This window comes from Myotis lucifugus, unplaced genomic scaffold (assembly GCF_000147115.1).
Source record: "Myotis lucifugus unplaced genomic scaffold, Myoluc2.0 scaffold_775, whole genome shotgun sequence".
Classification (NCBI taxonomy): Eukaryota; Metazoa; Chordata; class Mammalia; order Chiroptera; family Vespertilionidae; genus Myotis; species Myotis lucifugus.
The window spans coordinates 191,447-215,760 of NW_005871823.1; the positions used below are offsets into that span (position 1 = coordinate 191,447).

General features: G+C 58.9%; 1 protein-coding gene and 1 long non-coding RNA gene across 2 annotated transcripts in view; both read left to right on the forward strand.

Moving 5' to 3' along the window:
• The window catches only part of ANK2 (ankyrin 2), a 132,613-nt gene extending 110,094 nt beyond the window's left edge, over positions 1 to 22,519 (forward strand). Inside the window, exons 44-52 of the mRNA XM_023746971.1 lie at positions 1,331 to 1,352; positions 4,228 to 10,272; positions 11,672 to 11,746; positions 14,273 to 14,404; positions 15,516 to 15,659; positions 17,780 to 18,032; positions 19,159 to 19,420; positions 22,191 to 22,274; positions 22,343 to 22,519. Of these exons, the coding sequence (XP_023602739.1) occupies positions 1,331 to 1,352; positions 4,228 to 10,272; positions 11,672 to 11,746; positions 14,273 to 14,404; positions 15,516 to 15,659; positions 17,780 to 18,032; positions 19,159 to 19,420; positions 22,191 to 22,274; positions 22,343 to 22,519 (7,194 nt within the window). The remainder of the gene's footprint in view (positions 1 to 1,330; positions 1,353 to 4,227; positions 10,273 to 11,671; positions 11,747 to 14,272; positions 14,405 to 15,515; positions 15,660 to 17,779; positions 18,033 to 19,158; positions 19,421 to 22,190; positions 22,275 to 22,342) is intronic.
• Positions 22,520 to 23,747: 1,228 nt separating this feature from the next.
• LOC111823960 overlaps positions 23,748 to 24,314 on the forward strand; it is a 6,694-nt gene continuing 6,127 nt past the window's right edge. The window contains exon 1 of the long non-coding RNA XR_002827070.1: positions 23,748 to 23,926. This is a non-coding gene — a long non-coding RNA (uncharacterized LOC111823960). The remainder of the gene's footprint in view (positions 23,927 to 24,314) is intronic.

Here is a 24,314-nt window from a genome sequence, read left to right on the forward strand (position 1 = left end):
TTTCCTCAGCTTCATTTTTGTAACACATGTTCCTTATCTGAGTCAGACACAGACCACAGCTCCTCAGACTCCTGGGTCGTTTGTAAGAGTTAAAGGGTCTTCGGGCCAGAAAGTCTGAGAACCACTGAGACCAAAACTAGGGAGCATGTCGTTCACCCGTCAGGTGATGGCAGTGCCGGGGGCAGGGTGTGCACATGATCCTGCGGGCAGCTCCTCCCGGTGCCCCAGCAAAGCAGGGCTGCGCCTCCCACCGCAGGGGAGGCAGCATGGCTCGGAGACCGTGCAGGAGTAGCCATTTCAGTCACACCTGCTCCTACAGTCCAAGCTGGGGGAGGGTGTCCCTTGTAGAAAACTGAAAACGCCTAGCGTTACCGTAGAAATGAGAGAGGTCATTGGGGAAGCCTTATACTTACCGAGGAACATAAGGGTTCTGTCTCTAAGACAAGTGCGGTTGTTAGTAGTTGCACGTTAATGTTTTCAAATATACTAATTTTGTTTTCAATTTATTCTGATGGATTCGAAATGCAAAAATAGAAAAATGTAATACATGCCCTTGTACCCACCCGCTGAACATGTAAGGCATTATCGGTCCAGAGAAGCCCTGACTCCGCTTTTTCATGGACACTCTGGCTGCAGGCAGGGCAGGAGGGGGTTACAGACTCCCCAGACACAGGAGCCTGTGGCCAGACTGAGGTCTTCTCCCTCGACTGTCCAGTCACTCCGTCTCCCATCCACGTCCTTCCCGTGCCTGGTGACACGGCCCCAGAGCTGGGAGGAGGAGGCCGCGCGCCCTCCAGCCGAGCGGTGCAGTTGGGAGCCACCTAGCCACCCTCTGATGAGCCTTTCCCACGCTGGACGGTTCCTATTGACTAGTCTCAGGACCTGTTAGCGATCAGTGCATTCTGTCCAGGAACTGTCCTTCGGCTTGTGATGAGTGACAGGGGCACCATGTCCGTGGAACGTGCCACCTGGCATGCGCTTTGTGCTCCACAAAGTGGGCACGTTGATTGCCTGCTTCCCTCTCTCCCTGTCCTTTTCCTGATAACGGTGCATTTCTAACACAGGCGTACCCTGGGGCCCGTCTGCCCTGGAAAAACGTGTTAGAAAGGGCTCCCCATCCACAGTATCTAGAAGAGATTCGTTTTTTCAAAGTTTGGATAAGAATCAAGGAAACTGTCATGAGGAAGTGCAGCCAAGGCTCTGTGCCCAGTGCACGGGGTCCCCACGCATGTGATCGTGACTTGGAGCTCAGAGCTGGGGGCCGGGGAGGGAGACGGGAGAGAGAAAACACTGTTATAACCATTCAATTTATGTGTGTGTTTTTTTTCAGATCGATGTGACATCAGAAAAAAGTAAGATTTTAAGTAAACTTAACTTTGTTTGAAAGCTGACTAAAGACATGCGAGCTAGTGGCCATTACTAACTACTGTAATCATTATGTTTTATATTCTGAGTCATCATTAACATGCATTTAGAAAGCAGCTTGGCCAGTTAAATGATAGAGACATCTAACTGTGACCTCATTGGCGGAGAAGCACTATGATTCTCCTCCTACACGCTCACCCTCTGTGATACCCTGCTCCCCGCTGCGCCCGCTTGTTGGAGGCCCGCCGTGTCTGTCCCTCTGTTAGCGCGCCATTGTCACCTCACCTCCACCACCGACACGACAGCATCACTTGCTGTGCAGCCAGCACTGAGCCCTCGAGAGCTCCTGATTCTGTGGCCGCACCTGCGAAAGTGATGCTGTCTCGCCGCCGCCGCCCCTCCCCGCCCCCCACTGTGGTGAAGCAGCCAAACGCCCGCTGTAGGCCAGGCCGCACTCTGGGAGAGCTTTCCGGGAAAAGAGCCGTGGGTTCCCACAGTAAAACCTCCGGGATTTCTAATCACACAGCTGTGTCGTCATGGAGCGCCTTTCACACAAGGATGCAGGTCCCCGAACCACCCAGCGCAGAGAGAAGCAGTGTTGGGGCCTGCGCCCAGCCCTCGCACCCGCCGGAGCCGCGGCATGCTAGCCTTGTAGGTCACCGACCTGTTCTGGCAGTTTGGGCTTCTTGTGCGGAAGAACCTGAATTCTGTAGTTTTTTAATATATTTTTATTGATTTCAGAGAGGAAGGGAGAGGGAGAGAGAGAAACATCAATGATGAGAGAGAACCATTGATTGGCTGCCCCTGCACACCCCCTACTGGAGATGGAGACCACAACCCGGGCCTGTGCCCTGACCAGGAATCAAACCCTGACCTCCTGGTTCATAGGTTGACGCTCAACCATTGAGCCACACTAGCTTGGCAATTTTTTAGGTTTTATTTATGTATTTATTTTTGCTTTTCTGCCCCATATGCTTCAGAAGAAATTCTATTTTTTTAATGTTCATTCATTTAAGATTTGTTTTGATGAGCTACATTTCGGGGTGGTGCTTCCAAGAGAAGAAAACCTGGAGCCGGTTAACGTGGTCGTCTGGCCCCGAGCAGTGGTCTGAGGGCTTGGAAACGGTCATCTGAGCTTTTCAGTGAGTCTCCTCCCCCTCATGGTACAGCAGCATTTGGGACTAGGACACTTGAAATTCTGGATGTTTTCATTGGTTTATGTTTGAGCAAATCTATATTGATACAAATTATTTTAATATATTTTTATAAATGGATATTACAGAGACTGTCTTCTCAACAAATACTTATTTTTTTCAAGAGAAGGCACTTTTCGTTTATTAAAAAGATGATAGGTTAGATTGCCTTCATTAATTTTTTGTTTTTAAAATATATATTTACTGATTTCAGAGAGGAAGGGAGAGGGAAAGAGAGAGACATCAATGACGAGAGTGACTCATTGATCGGCTGCCTCCTGCACGCCCCAACCCCAGGCTTGTGCCCGGACCGGGAATGGAACCGTGACCTCCTGGTTCATAGGTCGAGGCTCGACCACTGAATCACGCGAGTGGGACAGTTCCTATTTTAAAGAGATTTCTTTTTGCTCTCCCCTTTCCTGTTCAGAACCACTGTGTGCATTTAAACGGCCAGCTTCTTTGTTCCTTGGATACAAACTTGGGGATTAAAATTGAAGCCAAGCATCAGGCTCCATCGTGATGAAGAAAAGCGCCACATTGCCGTAAAGCCTGGGTCCTCCCTGGCCCCCTCGGTGTTGTGACTGTTTTAAATTTTCAAATATAGACTGATGTTTGGCTTTATTTTAGTTTAAAGGTGATTATTAAATAACATGCAGCTGGGTGTAAAATAGTGTCCCTGAGGGGCTGAGGAGGGGCTGTCCCTGAGCCCTGAGCGGCTGCCCTGCCTGGGCCCCACCAGCCGCGCCCTGAGCACCGCACCCGCAGCCAGCGCTGGGCGGTGGGTGGTGGCGGAGCTTCCCCACAGTCGGTCCCGCTGTCTGTCCCTCCCGACCACCCCCTGCCTGCCTCCCCTCACCCGCCTCCGCTCTGCATGGAAATAACTTGGCTTACACAGCTGTGTGTGTCTGTGTGCGTGTCTCCGACTGGGGTTGCTATGCATCACGTTTTAACTTTGGACTCACAGATGTGTCCTCACCACGGTTGTCTTGTGGTTTTTCTTTTTTTTCCTTTCTTCCCTCCTTGGTCTTTCCTGTAAGTGTCTAAACAAGGAGGCGGCTCCGAGGAGAGGGCCAGGCCTCTCCGCCCCAGAGCCTGTGTCTCACTGTTAGGTGTGCATTTCCTTAGCTGAAAAGCCGGTCTGCAGCGGATTCAGAGACCTGGGGTATAGTCATTGTGTGGCCGAACGGAGCCGGTTCCAGACTGCGTGCGGTCCGAGGCGCACCCTGCGTTGGCTACGCCTGGCTTTCTGCCAGAGGAAATGGGCTCTGCAGTTCCTGATGCTGCGTTCCCTCCTCCGTGTATTTTTCTTTCCACATCCATCTGTGCCGTCTGAACAATCTTGAGATGCCTCCATGTGCTGTCCCTGCCTGTCTCTGTGTTGGTTTGTGACGCCATCGGCGTGTGTGTCGACGGCTGGTCTCAGCGCTGTTGTAAGTGTGGGTGTGCGACAAGTGAGGAGTGAAGCAAGTTATTTCCTGCTCATTTTCCTTTCAGTTCCCCTTAGCCTTGCTTTGCTTTGTCTCCTGAGACCTCGTGGATCCGCCACCCTGCCCATTTTGTTGTCCCTCCCACCGCGCCAGGAAGACCCTGTGTCCTTGGTCCTGGTTACATTTGCCAATTTCTTGTCTGATTTCCATTTTACTTCCAATGCTTTCCATGCATATCCAAGATGATGAGACAGAGTCGACAGAAACATCTGTCCTGAAAAGCCAGCTGGTCACTGAGGCCCCAGCCCTGGCGAGCCCGGACCTGCTCTCGGAAGTCTCTGAGATGAAACAGGGCCTGCTGAAGATGAGTGCCCTGCTGACCACAGATGCGGCCGACAGGGCAGGGCCGCTCAGGGACAAGGAGCCGGCTGGGCCCTCCCAGGAGGAGCCGGGGGAGCCCTTTGAAATCGTGGAGAAAGTGAAGGAGGACTTAGAGAAGGTGAACGAGATCCTGAGGGGGGGGTGCTCGGAGGGGGAGGGCCGTGAGCCGGGGCCCCAGCAGGACGAGGAGTGGGTAGTTGTCAGTGACGAGGAGATAGCGGAGGCCAAGCAGAGGGCACCCCTGGAAGTCCCCGAGGTCCCCTGTGTGGAAGTGAGACTAGCGAGGGAGACCCCAGCCCAGGGACAGAAGGATGCCACGGGGCTGGTCAACTACCTCATTGAGGACCTGAGCTCCTACACGGCCTCTCCCGGAGGGGCCCCGCAGCCAGTGCCCCGTGCGGCCGGGGCCGGGCGCGCTGGGAGCCAAGGGAAGGACGTTCCCCGAGATGGGACGCAGAGAGCGCAGAAGGAGCGCAAGCCGGGCCTGGGCGTGAAGAAGCCCGCGCGGAGGAAGCTGAGAGAAGACCTGACGCAGAAAGAGGAGGGCGCACAGGCCGGCACGGGGAAGCTGGGGCTGCGAAAGGGCAGCTCCGAGGAGTCCGCGGAGGAGGACGCGGGGTTAGCTCCGGAGCCGCAGCCCGCGGGGAAGGCCACGTCGCCCTTGGTGGAAGAGACACCCATCGGCTCCATCAAGGACAAAGTGAAGGCCCTTCAGAAGCGGGTGGAAGACGAACAGAAAGGTCGAAGCAAGTTGCCCGTCAGAGTCAAGGGCAGAGAGGAAGTGCCCCGGAGGGCCAGCCCCAGGCTGCCACCAGCCGCCTCGCCCCCTCTGAAGTCCGACAGGCGGGCACCTGCCCCCCCGGCCTCCAAGGCAGACAGACACTCTTCCCTCACCGCCTCCGCCAAGTCCGACAGGCATCCTCCCACATCACCACCGAGTAAAACGGACAAACACTCGCCCGTGTCTTCCTCAACGAAAACCGACAAACACTCGCCCGTGTCTCCCTCAACGAAAACCGACAAACACTCGCCCGTGTCTCCCTCAACGAAAACCGACAAACACTCGCCCGTGTCTCCCTCAACGAAAAACGACAAACACTCGCCCGTGTCTCCCCCAACGAAAACCGACAGACCGTCGCCTGCATCCTTGTCAGGCAAAAATGGGAAACACTCCCCTGTGTCACCTTCAGGCAGAGCAGACAGACACCCACCTGCGTCGCCATCTCCATCGGGAAGGACGGACAAACATGCACCTGCGTCACCGGGGAGGACAGACAAGCGCCTGCCCGTGTCCCCGGCGGCCAGGACGGAAAAGCACCCGCCAGGGCCAGCCCCTGGGAAAGCGGAGAAGCGCCTCTCGGCGCCCCCGTCTGGGAAAACGGAAAAGGCAGCTCCCGTGTCCCCCACCTCGAGGACCGAGCGCATCGAGGAGACCATGTCCGTGCGGGAGTTGATGAAGGCCTTTCAGTCAGGTCAGGACCCGTCCAAACACAAGGCCGGACTCTTCGAGCACAAATCCCCCAAACCAAAGCCGCCACAGGAAAAGGGCCGGGCTCGGGCAGAGAAAGAAAAGGGGCAGGGGCCCGCCCAGAGAGAGACCCCGAAAACCGGGAGTCCGCCCCCCAAGCCCGGCCAGAGGTTCCCGGGAGCTGTGGCCACAGGTGCCTCTAGCCCGAGAGAAAACGCCGCTGGAGGGAAGGAGCCGGTGTCGGGCCACACGATGCCGCCACCTGTGGGGCAGGCCCTCGGGGAGGAGCCGGACGAGCCGGGCAATGGGGACCCCCAGATCAGCCCCGACCGCAGAACCTCCACCGACTTCTCGGCGGTGATTAGGCAGGAGCTGGAGGACAACGCCCGGTACCAGCAGTTCTGCCACCGGGAGGAGCCGGAGCCGGCGGAGGCGCAGCTGGTCCCGGAGCAAGTGCTCACCAGCCCCTTCCCCAGGGCCTTCCAGCCGGAGCCGGACAGCGGGGAGCTGCTCCCGGGCCTGGCCTTCCGCCTGGATGGCAGCTGGGAGAACCTGCGGCAGGAGGGGGCGGTGGGGTCCCCATGTGGCAGCCTGATGGAGGGGACCCCCCAGGCCAGCTCAGAGGAGAGCTACAAGCACGAGGGCCTGGCCGAGACCCCCGAGACCAGCCCAGAGAGCCTTTCTTTGTCACCAAAGCAAAGCCAGGAGCAACTTGGGGAGCCCAGTGAAACCACCCCCTTGGAAACAGACAGCCGTTCGGGTGAAGAACGGTCCTCCACCAAAGACACTGGCGACGCTGCCGGAGAGCCTGGCGTGGCTGTCACCGGGGGCGCTGAGCCCGCAGCCAGCGGTGTGAAGGAGGCCACCCCGGACCTTCCCAGAGAGACGGGCCCCACCCCCGGGGGCGGCGACCTGGGCCACTGCGCTGTGTCCCCAGCGAAGGAGGCTCCTGCCCGTCTGACTGAGGACGTGCCCGGTGAGGACGGTCCACCTGCCCACGAGACACGGACTGAGCCCCGAGCTCAGAGACCCACAAGTCCCGAGCTCGAGGCCCCCGTGATGACTGGCCAGGCCCAGGCCGCCCCCCGCAGCCCTCCAGGCCTGGAGCTGTCCCTCCGTCAGCCCGACACCGAGGTCCTCAGCCCCGGGGCCGACGAGTCCCTGGCGGTAAGCCACCAGGACTCCCTGGAGGCCAGCCCCGTGCTGGAGGACAACTCCTCCCACAAAACCCCGGACTCCCTGGAGCCCAGCCCCCTGCGCGAGTCCCCGTGCCGCGACTCCCTGGAGGGCAGCCCAGTGGAGCCCAAGGTGAAGGCCGGCGTCTTCCCGGGCCACTCTCCTCTCCCTGCCGCTGTCGCCAGAGCAGAGCTCCTCTCCGAGGGGGCCTCCGTGCGGGCCCGGCTGCTCCGCGACCCCGACGGCAGCGCCGAGGACGACAGTCTCGAGCAGACATCCCTCGTGGAGAGCTCAGGGAAGAGCCCCCTGTCCCCCGACACTCCCAGCTCCGAAGAAATCAGCTACGAGGTCACCCCCAAGGCCTCAGACACAAGCCCCCCCAAACCAGCTGTGATTCCCGAATGCGCAGAGGAGGACATGGAAAACGGGGAGAGAAAGAGGTTCACCCCTGAGGAGGAGATGTTTAAAATGGCCGCCAAGATCAAGACCTTTGACGAGCTCGAGCTAGAAGCCAAGCAGAAGAGGGGCCACCGGAGAGAGCCCGAGCCCGAGGGCTCTTCCTCTTCCCAGCCCGACACCCAGCGTCCGGCGGATGTGGGCGGGCCGTGTGGGCAGCACACCGAGGACAGGCGTGACGTCCCTGTGGTGGTGACTGCCGGCAGCAGGGCAACATCCTCCTCCTCGGAGAGCGAGCCGGAGCTGGGGCTGCAGAGAGCGGGCGCCGACCCAGGCCTGCTCCCGGAGCCGGTCATCCACGTGCAACCGCCGTCCCCACTCCCATCCAGCGTGGACTCCAGCTCCAGCCCCGAGGAAATGCCCTTCCAGCCGACCGCCTCCAAGCAGTACACGTTCAGGGTGAGGGAGGATGCTGAGGGGCCCGGGGCGTCGGGAGAAGAAGCGTGCGCACCTCATCCGCCGGAAGGCAGCCAGGTGGGTCGCCCCGGGGGCCCGGACCCAGCCTCCGACGGCCTGGACAGAGATGCTGACCAGCCCCAACTCTGTGCGGGCCTCGGGTGTGAAGCGGGGAGCACAGGCAGCTGGGCCTCGCCCAGCCCCTCAAGTCCCTGTGGTGCCCCCCATGCTGAGGTCCACGAGGAGCTGGCTGGCTGGGAGGAGCCATCGGCCCCGCAGCCCCCGGAGAAGAAGGACTCGGAGGGAGAGGCGCGCCCCGGAGCTGTGCTCCCCAGCGAAGGCTCTTCACCTCCGCCCCCAGGGCCCGATGGTCCAGCATCTGAAGGAAGAGGGTCAGATGAAGACCTCGTCTCTGCACCTCCCACCACGGAAGCGGGGGCCACAGGACCCGGCCACGCCCCCAGGAGGCTCCCCAGGGCCTGCCCCACGCTCGCCGCCACCACCACTCACACAGACACACTGTCCACGGACGGCCCAGGCTCCGACCGAGCCGGGACCGAAGACGTCTGTGACCTTCACGTCACAAGCCCGTATGAAAACGTTCCTCCCCAGTCTTTTTTCTCCAGCGAAGAGAGCAAAACCCAGACAGAGGTGAGATACACGAGTTTCCACTCGGCAGAAGCGTGTTCTGTGACCATCACGTCCTCTGCGGAAGGTGTGGCGGTGGCCCGCTCCTCCCATGCCACCGTTTCAAGCAGAGAGTGCAGTTTTGAGGGCCAGAGCATGAAATCCACACAAGAAAGCACCTTGTGGGAGACGCAGGTGGATGGCGCCCCTGCGTCCGTCGGGCCCCCGCAGCCCTGCGCCTCTGCGGTCCCCGGCGAACAGGTGAGCACAGTCGTCATCACCACCAGCCACGTGGACTCGGATTCCTGGAGCGAGATCCGCGAGGATGACGAAGCCTTTGAGGCCCGCGTGCAGGAGGAGGAGCAGAAGGTGTTCGGTCTGATGGCAGACAGGCTGTCCCAGGGCACCACCCCAGACACCACGCCGGCCCGGACCCCCACCGAAGAGGGGACCCCAACCGGTGACCAGAACCCGTTCCTGTTTCAGGAGGGCAAGTTGTTCGAGATGACCCGGAGCGGCGCCATCGACATGACAAAGAGGTCCTACGCCGATGACGGTTTTCACTTTTTCCAAATCGGGCAGGACTCCCAGGAGGAGACAGTCTCTGAGGACGTGGCAGGAGACGGGGCTGCCGCCGAGCCCTCAGGGCCGGAGACACCAGCTCGGTCACTGGCACTTTCAGAATCAAAAGACACAGACCTGGCTGACTTGCTCCCCTCTGACCTGAGTGAGGAGGGAGAGGGAACCCCGGCTTCCGATAGTCACTTTTGCTCCCCGACAGGGATCCCAGCCCCCCTGGACACGTTGGTTGCCTCTGTGGGCGCCGAGGACCTGCCCTCCATGCCCGGGGGCGCCGCACCTCCTCCACCCGCTGTCCAGGTCCTGATGGACGACTCCACAGTCACTGGGTCTGGAGTCTCAGGACAGGACGGTGGCTCTCCTGACTCCTCCCCGGAGGAGCAGAAGTCAGTCATTGAGATCCCCACGGCAGCCACAGAGAGCGTGCCTCCTTCGGAGAGCCAGTCCCAGGTCCTGGTCCGGCCCGTGCCCCCTGCTGTCCCCGCCCCGGCCCCTGCAGAGGAGAGCCTGCTGCCCAGCCCAGGCGAGGACAGGAGCGAGCAGGAGACAAAGCCCAGGTCTAAAATCCCGGTGAAGGCGCCCCCCCACGCAGTGGGGCCGCAGCCTTCGCCTCTGCACTCCTCCCTGCAGAAGACAGGGCCTCCTCAGGGACAGGACGTGCCAGGCAGGGCCGCAGAAGACAGGGGCACCTCTGGCTCAGAGGCCAGGCCTTGGGACTCAAAGACCAGAAGTCCAGCGAAAGCTCCAAGCTGTGCTGAGGCTGAAGCGGAGAGCGGGGAGTGGGCGGAGGAGCTCGCGCTCGAGTCGGAGGCCGCAGCCTCGAGACCCAAGATGTTTGCCTCCCGCCTGCCGGTGAAGAGCAGAGGCGCCCCATCTTCCTGCAGGGGGGCCCCAAGCCCCACCCGGGAGAGCAGGGAGCACTTCCTTGACCTTTACAGGGACTCCATAGAGTTCTTCGAGGAGATTAGCGAGGAGGCGTCCAAGCTAGTGGACAGGCTCAGCCAGGCAGAGAGGGAGCAGGAGGCAGTCTCGGATGACGAGAGCAGTAGCGCCCTGGAAGCCTCGGTGATCGAGAGCCTGCCACCTGCCGCGCCCGAGCGCGCGGGCCCTGAGGACATCTTTGACGCCAGGCCCATCTGGGATGAGCCCATTGAGACTCTGATTGAGCGCATCCCCGATGAGAGTGGCCATGACCTCACGGAAGGTATTGCCCCCCGGGCTCCCTGGGCCCCGCATGTCACGAGCCGTGTCGCTGTGCCGTTTGTCTGTTTCCTTTGGTGGTTCGAGTCTCGTTTTCTTTAAGCTTCCGCAGAGGCTCCTGTGTTTGTGTGAGCCCTTCGTGTTGTGTGCTTTCTCTGTACACTCTTATCTGTGAAAACAATCTCAAGATTGAGCCGTGAGAATGCGTGTGGGAACGTGACCACACCGGCCACGGCCCTGCCTCGTCCGGCCGGCCGTCGCACGCGAGCCGCGCCCACAGGGAGTTTTGTTGCTCTGCAGGGCCGGGCCCCGCCTGCAGCCCAGCACGCCTGCTCTTGCACCGAAGTGTGTTGGGTTTGTTTGCGTTATCTGGATCCGTGGCTTTTCTTCACCTTTCTGTACTTGAAGATAATTGACACGTAATTTTTGTCATCATTAGGATGTCCTTTGCTCAAGAAGATTTCACATAGGAAATTCCAGTTTAGTGGATCTGTTTTTGATTCAGAAAGATTGGATTTCAGATCCTGCTGGTCACATTTTCACACACCAGCGTAAGGTAAACGGTGCTTCTCATTGACGCGGCCCGGTTGGAAGCAGCAGACAACAAAACTCCAGCTGTGCATGACTTAGTGGACTGTGAGGGGCCGATGGCGCTGAGTTATCACCATGGAAACCTCAGATGGTGCTGAGAAGTGGCCCCGGAGCTTCCGGTATCTCTGCAATAAAGACCAGGACTTTTAAATTTGCGTGATAGAGGTTGTCACACACCGTGATATAAAACACTGCCCATCCATTAGTGGGGTTAAACATGAATGGAACGTCAGTTTGTGGGGGTGATAGAAGCGCTTGCTTGTTGGTAAGCAGACAAAAACTTTGCCCAAAAGACATACATGCAAACACGTCCCTCACTGCCCTCCCCCAGGCTCACCAAGGCCAAGGCAGGTGTGGTCTCGGGCCAGACCAGGCCTCAGTCTCATGTGACCCTCGGTGGGAGGGACCTGTGTGGTCTGGAGCGAGGGGAGGCCTGACCCTTCCCTCCGCGTCTGCAGCCCAGCTCCGAGCTCACGGGCATCTGACAAGGAGGGCGATCGTTTCCTGGTGGGCGTGTTCTCTGGGGCCATCGGGAAGGGGAGTGTGACGCTGGCTAGAAATCACAGCTTCAGAATTCGTGCAGGGACTGGTCTTGATTGGAGAGATGGGAAGCACGTGGTTTCCATGATGTCTCAGCCTTCCTCCCATTCCATTCCAGAAGCCAGGCACACACACTCGGTGATGGAAGGGTGATAGGGCGATGGTGCGACCATCGGCTGTTTGGACAAGTGACTTCCTCTCTGTGGATGGTCAGTGCGGGATCCTCTCCCGGCACAGACAGCCATGGCCATTCTGTTCTTGACCTTGTGCAGATCAGCAGGATGCGCAGGAGCGGATGGAGGAGCGGCTGGCCTACATCGCCGACCACCTGGGCTTCAGCTGGACAGGTAACACGAGCGGCCACTTTCCAACAAAGCCCGCTGGTTGTGAATGACAAGGTGGCCTCAGCCACGGGTCATGCACAACGAGAAAAGTCTCCTTTTCCTTCCCTTGAGGAAGACCCGAGGGACAGCGAGGAGCATACAGTGCAGGGTAGGAGACCAGGGCTCTGTGGACGTCCTGGGAACTGGGGCAGGCCTCTCGCCCGGGACTCGGGACAGTAGGAGACTATGGGAGAGTCTAAGAAGGTGCCCGCCCACAGCACTCCTCTGGGGCTGTGGGCGCTGAACTTCGGGGAGAGGCTGGTTTTCAAAACCGTTGCCGGAGGTCCCTCTCGTGTTTCATGTGAGACTGACCAGGGCTCCTTGTTTTGGACGCTGTGTCTCGGTCTCCGTGGAGAGCGGTGCTGACGGTGGCTCTGGGCGAATGCTGAAGTGCGTGTGGCCGTGAGAAACGGGGACGCTTGAGAGTAGGAACTCTAATACATGTTCAGTGACTTACTGAGGAAAAGTGGGTCCCGAGATCAGTATGATTTATAAATCACGGCTCCCTCTCACCTCGCCAGGGCTGGACAGGTTACAGCCTCTGGCTTCCTTTTATTTCTTTCCCTTTTTTTGGTCTGACTTCCTCTTGTATCACTTGTGACTACCTGATTGAAACAAATGGTGTAAAATTAATGTTTGTCGTCGTTAAGTTTCTTAAAGATTTGTTGATGAATAGGAGACCAAAATGCCCATAGCAAAGATAATAACGTGCAATAAGTGACTAGAAGCAGGAAAAACAGCCATTTTCTTTAAAAACTGCTCAGATTTATTTAATTGAGGAATTCAGAGGAAGGAAGGACAGCAAATATCCCTGGTTGACTTATTGAATAGGTAACATTCAGAATTACTTTATTTTGTTTTTTTCTTTCTTCCTCCTCCCTCCTCCTCCTCCCCCTTCCTCCTCCTCCTTCTTCTTCTGTTGTTGTTGTTAATCCTCACCAGAGGATATTTTTCCATTGATTTTGGAGAGAGAGGGAGGGAGGGAGTGGGGAGGGGAGAGAGGGAGGGGGACATTAATGTGAAAGAGACATGGTTGCTTGCCTCCCGTAAGCGGCCGAACTGGGACCAGGGATTGAACCTGCACAACCCAGGTAGGTGCCCTTGAGCAGGAATCGAACCTGTGACCGACCCTTTGGTCCATGGGCCGACACTCCAACCACTGAAAAACACCAGCCAGGGCTATTTTGTTTCTTAGATTTATATGTACATACATATTAAATGTAATATCATTAGACATATTGAAAAGTAAGACCCTACAACCATACACGGTGGTATGAAAATGAAAAGTAAAAAAGTCTCTTGCCTACATCTGGTCCTCTGACCTCATGCCCCAAAGGTGACTGCTGGGACGTCCATGCATTCAGAAAACATGCAGTGCTCACATGCATGCCTCTTATTTAAAAAGAAGCAAATTTACTTAAATCTCATAAATAGTCCTTCACCAGAGACGCATCCAGCTCATCCTTTTAAATGACCATTGAATTCTGTGGAGGTGCTGTAACTGCCAGTGGTCTTCACTGCTGGGCACATGGTTGTGTCCTGCTAATGTGATCAGTACACGTGCACTGGGATATTTCTGTGAGCAAAGCTGGAGGGCACGTGCTAGGAGTGGAATTGTTGGGTAAAAGGGTGTGTGTGTGTGTGTGTGTGTGTGTGTGTATTAATCCACTGATTTCAGAGAGGAAGGGAGAGAGAGAAATGTCAATGATGAGAGAGAATCATCGATAGGCTGCCTTCTGCACACACACCCCCACCCCCCCGACTGGGGATCCAGCCTGCAACCCAAGCATGTGCCCTGACCAGAATTAAACCGTGATCTGGTTCATAGGCCAATGCCCCATCACTGAGCCACGCCAGCTGGGCTACATTTTAATTCTGAAAGGTATTGGCACGTTGCCCTTCCAGGCAGACCTCTCATTGCACACGCACACCCGCAGAGCACAGGCATCCACGCAGCATGTCCGTGTTGACAAGGACAAGCCTAGGGCAAGTCTTCCTAGACTGTTATGTGACATCAAGTCAGAGACAGGAATTGATTCAGCCACCGTCATGCAGCCACAACCAGTGTGTGCCAAGTGCAGGGCAGAGCACAGGATGACGGTGCTGAAGACGTCTGTCCCGAAGGATGACGGGTGAGGAGCGGCCCACGTCTCCTTTGCAGTGGTTTGTTTCCCATAACGTTGGTTAAGAGTAGGAGTCGGCACTAATGGTCTCGTCTGCATTTTGGAATTAAACGGGACCACATAGCACGTATTTTATCACCAGAGCCTCCAGCCTACTCTTTCCACCAGGACAGTGAACAGTTCTGGATGCAGCTTTAAGGGAAGTCTAGAACTAGCATCAGAAGAGCAAAGGTGTGTGCGCCTCGTGCTCCTGCGTGGCGACCGTGGTCCCGTCACGTGCAGCACGGAGAGCCCCTGCCCAGAACCCGGCGGGCGTGGGGGCGCCAGCTCCCAGGCTCCCGCTCACAGGCGGCGGCTTCTCTTCCAGAACTGGCCAGAGAGCTGGACTTCTCCGAGGAGCAGATCCACCAGATCCGGGTGGAGAACCCCAACTCCCTGCAGGACCAGAGCCACGCGCTGCTCAAGTACTGGCTGGAGCGGGACGGGAAGCTCGCCACCGGTAGGCGGCTCGGGCAGGACGGGCGGGGGGGCAGCAGGTGGCGTCCCACGCGCCTTCCTGCCCTTCCATCGGGTCACATGACAGGTGCCGAGCACGGCTGCCGCCACAAGAACATGCACAGCGTCTCTAAAACCTCTGGTCCTGAGACCCCTGCGTTGGGTTCCTGTGGCCAGTGTCACTGGGGGGAGGGCGGCAGCCCTGACTGCTATCAGGGACGTTACTTGTTAAAAGAGACTTTATTGATTGCAGAGAGGAAGGCGATGGAGAGAGAGAGAAACATCAGCAATGAGAGAGAATCATGGATCAGCTGCCTCCTGCACGCACCACACTGGGGATCAAGCCCACAACCCAGGCCTGTGCCCTGACCGGGAATCGAGCCCTGACCTCCTGGTTCATAGGTCGACACTCAACCACTGAGCCACAGCAGCCAGGCAGGAATGTTACTAACGTCCTACGTTTTCTAAACGTTGATGATAGACACAGTTGTGTTAATTCTCGTGTTTTATTGGCAGTGACTGTACCTCCTGCTCCTGCCTGTACCGCTAAATAACTTACGTTGGGGGGAGCAGGTACTCTCCCAGTGCTGTGTGTGACCATCTGACCTCGGCGATCACGTACACTTCCCACCCTCGCTGGTCCCAGAGGCCGCTTCCCTGAGCGTCTCCACAGCTCCAGCCAGAGTCCCCTTATTCACCTCTGTCTCCGTACCTCTCCTCACCATCTGGGGGCCTGTGCAGGATTTCAACAATAAGAAGAGAGGGAACCGCTAGACTTGACCTTCACAGGGTCAGCAAGCACTTTTCCTGTGACGAGCATATCCCGTGCCACAGGGGGCTGTGCTCCTGCTGAACGAGTCTTCGGTTTTTGTCTTAAGTTCAGAATTGACGGGTCCTGTCCGTTACCTGGCAGTTCTGCTGCGAGGCTGTACCCAGGCCGGTTCACACTTTTCCTGCTTATCTGCTGTTTGTCTTTTTGCTTCTTTTTACAAATGACTCTATTTGGGCTTGTTGTTTCCTGTACAAATAACAACATTTTAGTAAGGGGGCTAAAGGAAGGTGGTTTTCAAAAGAGCACGCCCCCATGCAATTCATGCTTTCCTTTCACATCCCAGACACCAGCCTCATCGAATGCCTCACCAAGATCAACCGCATGGACATTGTGCATCTCCTGGAGACCAGCACGGAGCCGCTCCCGGAGCGCGCCAGCCACAGCTACGCCGAGATGGAGCAGACCATCACGCTGGACCACAGCGAAGGTCGGGCAGTGTGCCTGCGCGTGTGTGTGCGTGCGTGTGCCTGCGTGTGCGTCTGTGGCTAATTCAAGCAGCTGGGCCCGCCTCCCTTGCCTAGAGGGGGGTCGCCGTGGCTGCTCACACGTTCTCCTTGCTGCCCTGCGGCTTCCCTGCCCTTGAGAGGTGCCCCATGCCAATCACTCCTTGTTCATTCATCAGAGGCTCAGCTTGGCTGGAAGGCAGCACCAAAAACTGTGGCTTAAAGCAGAGATTTCTCTCTGTCGTGGAGACAGGAAGTCTGGGGATGCCTCCTCCCGCTGCGCCCTCGCCCTTCTCAGGCAGGAACCCCCACAGGTTCACCTCAGCACCCTCCCTCCCAACGGCCACCTGCTGGCCACCACCTCGGGACTAGTTTCAACATGGCTTTGAAGGGGACAGACCTTCTGTCTACCCGGCCACGGACTGGGGTGACCCACCAGTGCTTCCCCTCAGCTCCACGTCTTTCCCACCAGCTCAGCTGCCACGTCTGTGCTGTGCCTATGAGACTGTGCCTGTCTCCGTGGCCCCTCGACTCCCCTCTCCCAGGAAGCGCGGCCCTGACTTCACCTGCTCCAGACAGCCGTGATTCAGACCCACTAGGACCTCTGGCATCAAAGTTCCTATTCATTCCATCCCCAGGCGGCTCACTCTGCCCCCTCTCCTCTCTTCTCAGTCTCACAGCTCCTCTTCTCCTTCACGCTGCCAGCGTGGCTCACTACTTCATTCTGAGCTGAGGATCAGGCTTCGTGTTTCTTAGAAAAAGTAGGAACAGTCAGCCCGGCGACGTGGCTCAGTGGTTGAATGTTGAACTTTAAACCAGGAAGTCACAGTTCAATTCCCAGTCAGGGCACAGGCCCAGGTTGTGGGCTCAGTCCCCAGTAGGGGGCGTGCAGGAGGCAGCCGATCAGCGAGTCTCTGTCATCATTGATGTTTCTGTCTCTCTTCCTCTCCCTTCCTCTCTGAAATCAATAAACGTACATTTGTAAGGAATAGGAACAATCACAAGCAGACACTCACATTCAGGCACCCCATCTCCTGCCTGCGTGATCTCAGGCCTGCAGGCCGCCCACTCTCAGTTTGGCTAAGACCCTGGTCTTTTGTCCAGTTAAGAGCGTCACCCCTACAGCTGCCCGGGCTCCCAGCCGGACAATGCTCACCGCACTGTGCCCGCGCGATGGCTGTTTCCCCGCCTGTCTTACAGGTGATCTCTTCAAAAGCGCTGACACCCTGAATCTGCTCCCCGCCTATCCCCCAAGTCAGCTCTCTGGGCACCTCCAAACAGAGGTGGCCGCCGCGTGGCCAGGGCCTCATGCCGCGCGGTGAATCCTCCCGTGGCTCCCATGCTCTTCTTGCTTTGCCTTTAGTCACGTCTGACGCACAGAACCAGCCCCTTCCTTCTAGAACGTTCTTCACCCGCCCCTGCTCTGCTCCTCTCTCTCTGCCTTTCCCCGGCTTCCTGCTCTGTCCTTCGGCAGCGCTCAAGTTGCATGGGTTTCAGTGACGGCAAATGTGCCCCCCGGTTCAGGCCGCCCTCTGTCCCCGCGTGGGCAGTCCTCCCATCTCAGCCCCGTGGGTCTGCAGAGACCTCCCAGGCGCCCTCCGGGCCTCCCCACTGCCTGCCCTCCAGTCCCATGAGGAAGGGCTTCCCGGCTCCTCCAGGCTGTCAGGTGTCAGTGAGTAAATGGGTGGGGCCGTCACGCCTCCGCCTCCGCCTCCGCCTCCCAGAGCCCTCACAGCAGCCGGGCCAGGGTGTCGGGCCTCGCGCAGGGGCCCCCAGAGCACCCACAGCCCCAAGTGACCTGCTCACCTGCAGAGCGTTCAGCTGCTGCTGCTGCTCCTGCCTCACTTCTTCTCCACATCCCCTCAGCAGCTCCTCGTTCCCGCCCTCCGTCTCTGCTCCTGTGGCCCAGCCTCTGCGTGGCTGTGGGTTCCTCTCTGCGCGGGCCCCGCAGGACCTGCACGTCAAAGGCAGGCAGAATCTGGGTCAGCTTTGGCGCTATGGGCCCCCTCCCCCCCAGGACGGGCACGTGGAGTCACTCAGGAGCTCAGGAAGGTGTCCAGCGTGGCCGGGCGTCAAGCCGCTCCTGACCCGCTGTCCTCCGCAGGGTTCTCAGTGCTGCAGGACGAGCTGCCCGCGCGGCACCCCCAGGCCCATGAGCACGCAGTGTCCAGAGCAGGCGAGGCCTGTGGTCACCCCCCAATCGTTTCTGACGAAGACCTCTCCATCGGCTACTCCACGGTCCAGGATGGCACCTCCAGGACGGACGGGGACAGCCCCGCTGGGGAGCGGGTGCGCGGGGGCCTGGCGGGGACAGGGACGCCCGAGGAGCCGGCCCCTGGGCCGCAGTCGCAGTGCTGGTGAGTGTCCGGGGACAGCGTGGCCAGGGGCCGGGGTGCGGACGGTGGCCTTCCTAACGACCCCCACAGGCCAGGGCTCAGTGAGGAGAGTTACGTGCTCCTAATGCCTGTCCTGGTGGGAGCCCGGCACGCCTGGGAAAGGGTGGTTTACACTGAGATTCCTTCCATGGGAGCGCACGGCCGCCTGGGGTGGCAGGGCAGCAGGGTGAGCAGAGCGGCGCTGGGAGGTGGGGGCAGGGGGGGGGGGAGTGGGGGGTGCTCCCTGGTTCCTGCTCAGCCAGGTGGCTGAGGCTGCAGTACAGACACTCACAGGAGGGAGGGAGGGCCGTAGAGCACGGCGCATGGACACAGAACGCTGGCCCCTCTGCAGGCTGAGGCAGCGTCCCAGGCCCTTTGTGAACTTGTGCCTTGAGGCCAACACAGGCAGTGAGCGTCTCTTCTCTTCTCCGGAGGAGCCACCCTCCAGCAGGCATCAGGGGCCGGCACAGAGCAGGGGGAGGAGGGGGCAGAGGGGAGGGAGCCAGGCCAGGCGCAGAGGCAGAGAGTGGCAGCGCGGGTTTCAAAGGAGCCGAGAAAGCAGAGAATCTTCTCCCTGGAAATGGAAACGACCGAGATCGCGGCCGAGTCACGTCCTCCACAGCCATAGAAGCAGCTTCCAGGCCACAGAGCTTCCTCCCAAGTCGCCGTGTCCCAGAGGAAGAGTCTCCCTGCTTGATCAGCCCGGTGCCCGTGTTCACCCCGTGCATTTATTGCTTTTCACAAACTTTGCCAAATTTTGATTCTTGCTTCGCAAGCCTTATTATCTACAGATCCGTTAGGGAGCCCTTCTTGACTCTTCACTCACCTCCAGGCAGCAAAGGAAGGATAAAGGACGGTGTCTGTGCTGGGAGGGGGGAGGAGACGGGACTCGCCTGCCTGCGTGAGCCTTTGGAAACATCTTTCTCAGCCACGCTGCACCCTGAGCTGTCGTTCTACACTGCCCATTGCGTGGGATTCTTACATGTCGTTCTAATGCACTAACCTATTTGACCTTCGTGACTAGGAAGGGGGTCCGTGTTCCCCTCTGCGGCCCTGGTCTCGGCGGGCAGGGGGCACCTGCTCGCTGTAACCCAGCCTTCCCTTTCAGTGTGACCAGCCCGTGGACACCAGGGCCAGACACCACAAAGGCCACGGCAGCCCCAGGCTCTCCCAGCAGGACCCCCGAGGAGGACAGGCCCCACCAGCCAGCCCCGCCGCCCCGGGAGCGGGCAGACTCGCCCCTCGTGCAGGAGCCCGAGGAGTTCAGGGAGGCCGGCTCTCCGAGGAGGAACAGCCTAGTGATCGTGGAGTCGGCCGATGAGCAGCCACCGGCCTTCCAGAGCCTCGATGCAGACTCGGCGTTTCAGAAGGTGAGGAGCCCTCTGCCCTTCCCGCCACGTGGACAGCCTCTCCCGGTGTTCCCTGAGGCTGATGTGCTCCCTGCACAGCCACCGGGTGAGGGAGCCAGGACCGCGTGCACCTCCATCCTTTTTAAGTCGGGGCTCCAGTGAGTAGAACCCATGGCCTGGGTGCCATTCTCGCCACTTCACATTCGCCCACATTTTATCACTGGAAACCGTTTTGCTGAAAAAAATGACCACCAGCCGAAACCACATCCTGAGGTGGCTTTTCACATTTAGCGGCCTGGGACCCGCCGTGACAGGTGCGGGACAGGCTGGGGCCGGGGGGTGGGTGTAGGGATGGCTTGGCAAAGGGGCTTCCCACCCGCATGCATTGCTGCTGCCAGGTGTCACAGGTGAGATGGAGCTGCGTCCCTTCCCCTTGGAGCGGGGAGTGGAGACCCATAGGAATTCACGTAAACCGTTTATTCCCCACATGAGGTCTGAATGGCTCCTACCCCTCACTGCTCCCTGGCATCCCTCCCCCCAGGATCCTGAACTTGGGGGGCAGAGGGAGAAGCTGCATTTTCAGCAACAATGTAGTAGGCGTAGGCGTTCTCCTACACAAAGTGTGAATCTGTTTGAATTCAATTTAATTTAATGCAAATTAAATTAGGTGTTGTTTCTCCTTTTAGAATTCAAAAACATTCTATATGTCAAAGTGTTTTTAAAGGATCCGTGCCTGTCTTAGTGAGAAAGAATGAGTTAGAAGAAAGAATTAAAATTTTGGGGGGAAAGTTAATAATTCAGCATATCTTTGGGCAGAAGAGCTGCATTTATTGGTTTATTTTACTACTAGAGGCCTGGTGCATGACATTCATACACTGGGGTGGGGGGGGCCCTCAGCCCGGCCTAAGCCCTCTCGCAGTCCGGGACCCCCGAGGGGTCCTTAGCGCTGTTTCGGAGGCAGGAAAGGCTCCTGCCACCTCTGCTGCACTCGTCAGCTGTGATCCTGAGGTGTGGGTGTAGGGATGGCTTGAGCGTCTGCCCCCTGGTGGTCAGTGCGTGTCATAGCGACCGGTCATTCCACCGGTTGATTTGCATATTAGGGTTTTATTATATAGGATAGGATGAGGGTGACATCTGTCAGCAGCAGCCATCGAAGAGTGTAGCTGGCATGAGAAGCCCCGTTTCTGCAGTTACAAAATAATGAGTTCAGCCCACATGGGTCTTTATTCTATGTCGGCCTCTGTAGAGAATTGCTCATCTCACTAGAGTTGGCTGAGGTCAATTCTAGTAAAAGAACTCATAGGTGATGCTTGGGCTTAAAAGTTGCCAAATTGAGCCTAAGAATCCATAAGCTCATTGAAGTCTAGACTTGGCACAGTGATCTGGTAAATCCCCGCATTTAGTCTGTTCTCTGCACATAAACACCTTCTGGCACGTCACTCCGTGCCCGCCCGTTCACTCAGGCCCCGGCCCCGTATTCTTGGGGAGGCCCCTCCGCTCTCTCTGCTTCTGATTTTGACCCTGACCTCTCACGACCCTGATCCCTCAGGACCCTGCCCTGAGGATAGAATGTCTGCAGGTTCCTGCCAGCCCGGTTTCTAGGCAACAGGCTCCTGAGCATTTTCAGTGTATAACTTGGTCTAGATTTGAGGTCTTTTTCTGCAGCAGAAAGGAATCTAGAAACACCAGTGGCATGTTAAAGTATGTGGGGACATGTAGCTGTTTTCTTTGTCCTTGAGAAACCTTCCACAGGGAGAGAGTTGGCATGTGGCTCCCAGGACGTATGTTGTAATCTGAGGTCACGTCTGGCTCCGTCCTGGCTGGACTCTGCGAGTGGGTGTGACACCCCCAGGCCCCGCAGGCCCATCCCTGCCTGGACGAGGCGCAGGGAACCTGGTCCATGGGAGCATCTGCAGCAGCAGTAGACATGGCGAGACCAAGGACAGGCACTCCAGCCGCAGCCCGAGAGCGGGCGGGGGGCGGGGGCGGGGGCGGGTCTGTGCCCCCACCTGTGTGTAGCAGGAGCGAGAGTCCCGGCAGGTGAGAAGCACTGGTTTCACCGCAGGTCCTGCCCAGGGCCTCGGTCAGACTGGATGCCAGGGTTTCTTTTCGCTCGCTGCGCAAGAAGCCATGCTCTCTCTGTGAAGCCCGAGCCTCGTGTGCAGCTCTTTGTGCCCTGTTGGCGCAGCCCCAGAGCGCAGTGAACAAACCTCCAGGAGCACGTGTGAGCTCACACCGGGCCTGTGGCAAAGGCGTCCCCCGGCGCCATAACACCTGCCTCCGCTTGCAGGAGCTCACGGCCGAGCTGGGCGAGCTGGAAGCCAGCTCCGATGAGGAGGCGCTGGTCACCACCAGGGTTGTCCGCCGGCGGGTGATCATTCAGGTACCAGCTGCTCAGGCCGCACGTCTGGGACAGTGACCGCGCACGGCTGCCCAGGGCAGCGGGCTGCATGCGCTGGCGGCCTGGGGAGCAGCCACGGACAGTCCGAGTGCTGTTGCCGAGGAATGCGCGTGGCTGCTCCCGGGCAACAGCGGGGGCGCTGACACGTCTGCAGCCCGCCCTCCGAGCCCATGTGCCGTCTCTGTCCACGTGTCTGCGTGTTGAGCTGACGTTGGTCGGAGCTCCCCCGGGCATGGCGGCACCTACATTCTCTCTGCAAACCTCTGTGTCGGGGCCTGGCCCTGCGGTAACGCTTCTCTGCCTCCGCTAACTGCTAACACGTGTGCCCTCTGGCCTGGGAGCCGGTGCCCCCCCGCCAGGGCCACCGCTGATGTGGGCCTGTCTCTGCAGGGAGACGACGTGCCTGACTTGCCCCCAGAAACAGTCACGGAAGAGACATACGTGGACGAGCACGGGCACACGGTGGTGAAGAAGGTATGTCCCCCCCTCCCCAGGCCCCGTCCTGTGGCTCCAGGACAAGACTCAGGGTGCCGTCCCCCCAGGTCACCAGGAAGGTCATCCGGCGGTTCGTGTCCTCGGATGGCACCGAGCGGGAGGAGGTCACCGTGCAGGGGCAGCCCCAGGAGCCCGTCAGCCTCGCAGACGCGGACGCCTACTCCAAGGTCATCAAGCGTGTGGTGCTGAGGAGCGACACGGAGCAGGCGGAGGTGAGGTCCTGAGGCTGAGGCTGACGGCCAAGTGTGTTGGGGAGTGTGGGCGTGTGGTGTGGACTTGTGGGTGTGTGGTGTCAAGAGTGATGTAGAAGTGTGACATAGGCATGTGACGCATGTGACACAGGTGTATGACATGGACATGTGACGTGGAGAGTCGTGTGGATGTATGATGTGGGTGTGTGCTGTGGCATGTGACACAGATCTATGACACGAGCATGTCACGTGGAGTGTGACACCGATGTGTGGCGTGGACGTATGTGGAGTGTGACACCGATGTGTGACGTGGACGTATGTGGAGTGTGACACCGATGTGTGGCGTGGACGTATGTGGAGTGTGACACAGATGTGTGACGTGGACGTGTGTGGAGAGTGACAGATGTGTGACGTGGACGTATGTGGAGTGTGACACTGATGTGTGGCGTGGAGGTGTGTGGAGTGTGACACAGATGTGTGGCGTGGACGTGTGGCGTGGGGTGTGACATGGGGTGCGAGTGGGACCTGGCCAAGGTGATGGCGCCCTCTCGCAGGTCTCGGCGGCACTCACTCCCCTCCACGGTGAGCCAGAGCTTGCAGCAGCCGCCAGGGGCACGCGTGCCCAACGCCTGCCGTGGTCCTCCCGTCCCTGTGGCTGTTCAGTCCGTATGGGCCACAGCAGGACCACGTCAGGCCCAGGGCTGGCTTGTGTGCAGGGGGCAGTGTGCGGGGAGGCCTGTGTGTGGTGCCCACAGCAGACGCTGCATCTCGGAGCCCAGCCAGGACCTGGGCAGCTCGCCTGCCCTCGAAGGGGCCCCTTCTCTCTGACACACGCCTATGCGTCCTGCTCTGCTTCCTCCACACGCTCACGCGTCTGTCGTGACTCACGGGAGGTGCTCTGGAGTCGGGCCTGCGGCTCCTCACATCCGGAGCGTTCCCTCCTGGGCCGCGTGACCGTCAGGATGCAGAGCCATTTCCACGGGGCAGAGCCGGCGCGGGTGGGGGTCCCCACTGCACGCCTCACCGGACTCCCGACAGGCCTCTGAGGGACTCACGAGGGTTAGAGGGCCGAGCGCACAGAGCCCCCGCGGAGACACCACCGGTGCTGACGGGCTCGTTCCCAGCTGCTGCTCTGCCCGAAGTTCCGTGTCTGGAACCCGGGGGAGCTCTGCAGCCTTTGCGGGCGGGCTTCCTTGTAGAGCAACGCCCCGCAGTGACCTTGGCCTCAGAAGCTGTGTTTGTGTCCCTGCCCGTTAGGTGGCCGTTTCCGAGCCCAGCGCCCTGTGCGAGGCCTCGCAGTTCCAGGCGGAGCCCGTGGAGGGCCGCCGTGTCAGCAAAGTCGTCAAGACAACGGTGGTGCGTGGAGAGAGGATGGAGAAGCATCTGGGGGACCCCCGTGTCGCCCCTGACCTTCCCTCGGCCAAAGACGACTTCGAGCAGGTACAGGAGCAGCCCCGCGAGCCCGTGGCCGTGTCTGTAAGGAAAGGCTTGTCCGTGCGTCCTTCTCATATGTCCTCTTGGGCACAGAGAGGCCAGCGAGGAGCCTGACCCAGGGCCTGTGCAGTGAGGGCTCCGCTGCCTCGGGCTGGTCCGCCACCTCAGAGCTTCTCACAGCCGATGCCGGGGGTGCCGCTGAGTCAGCATCCGTCTCCTGAGCTCATGGGCCACACAGACACGACGTGTCCCCCCCACCCCATCAGTGACGTGCCCCCCACGCCCATCAGTGACGTGCCCAAACATTCAACCCTTCTCTATACATCTCTCTGTCGGAGGACGCCACAATAACGTACCTCACACGAATGAAGATCGAGATAGGAGGATGAGAGAA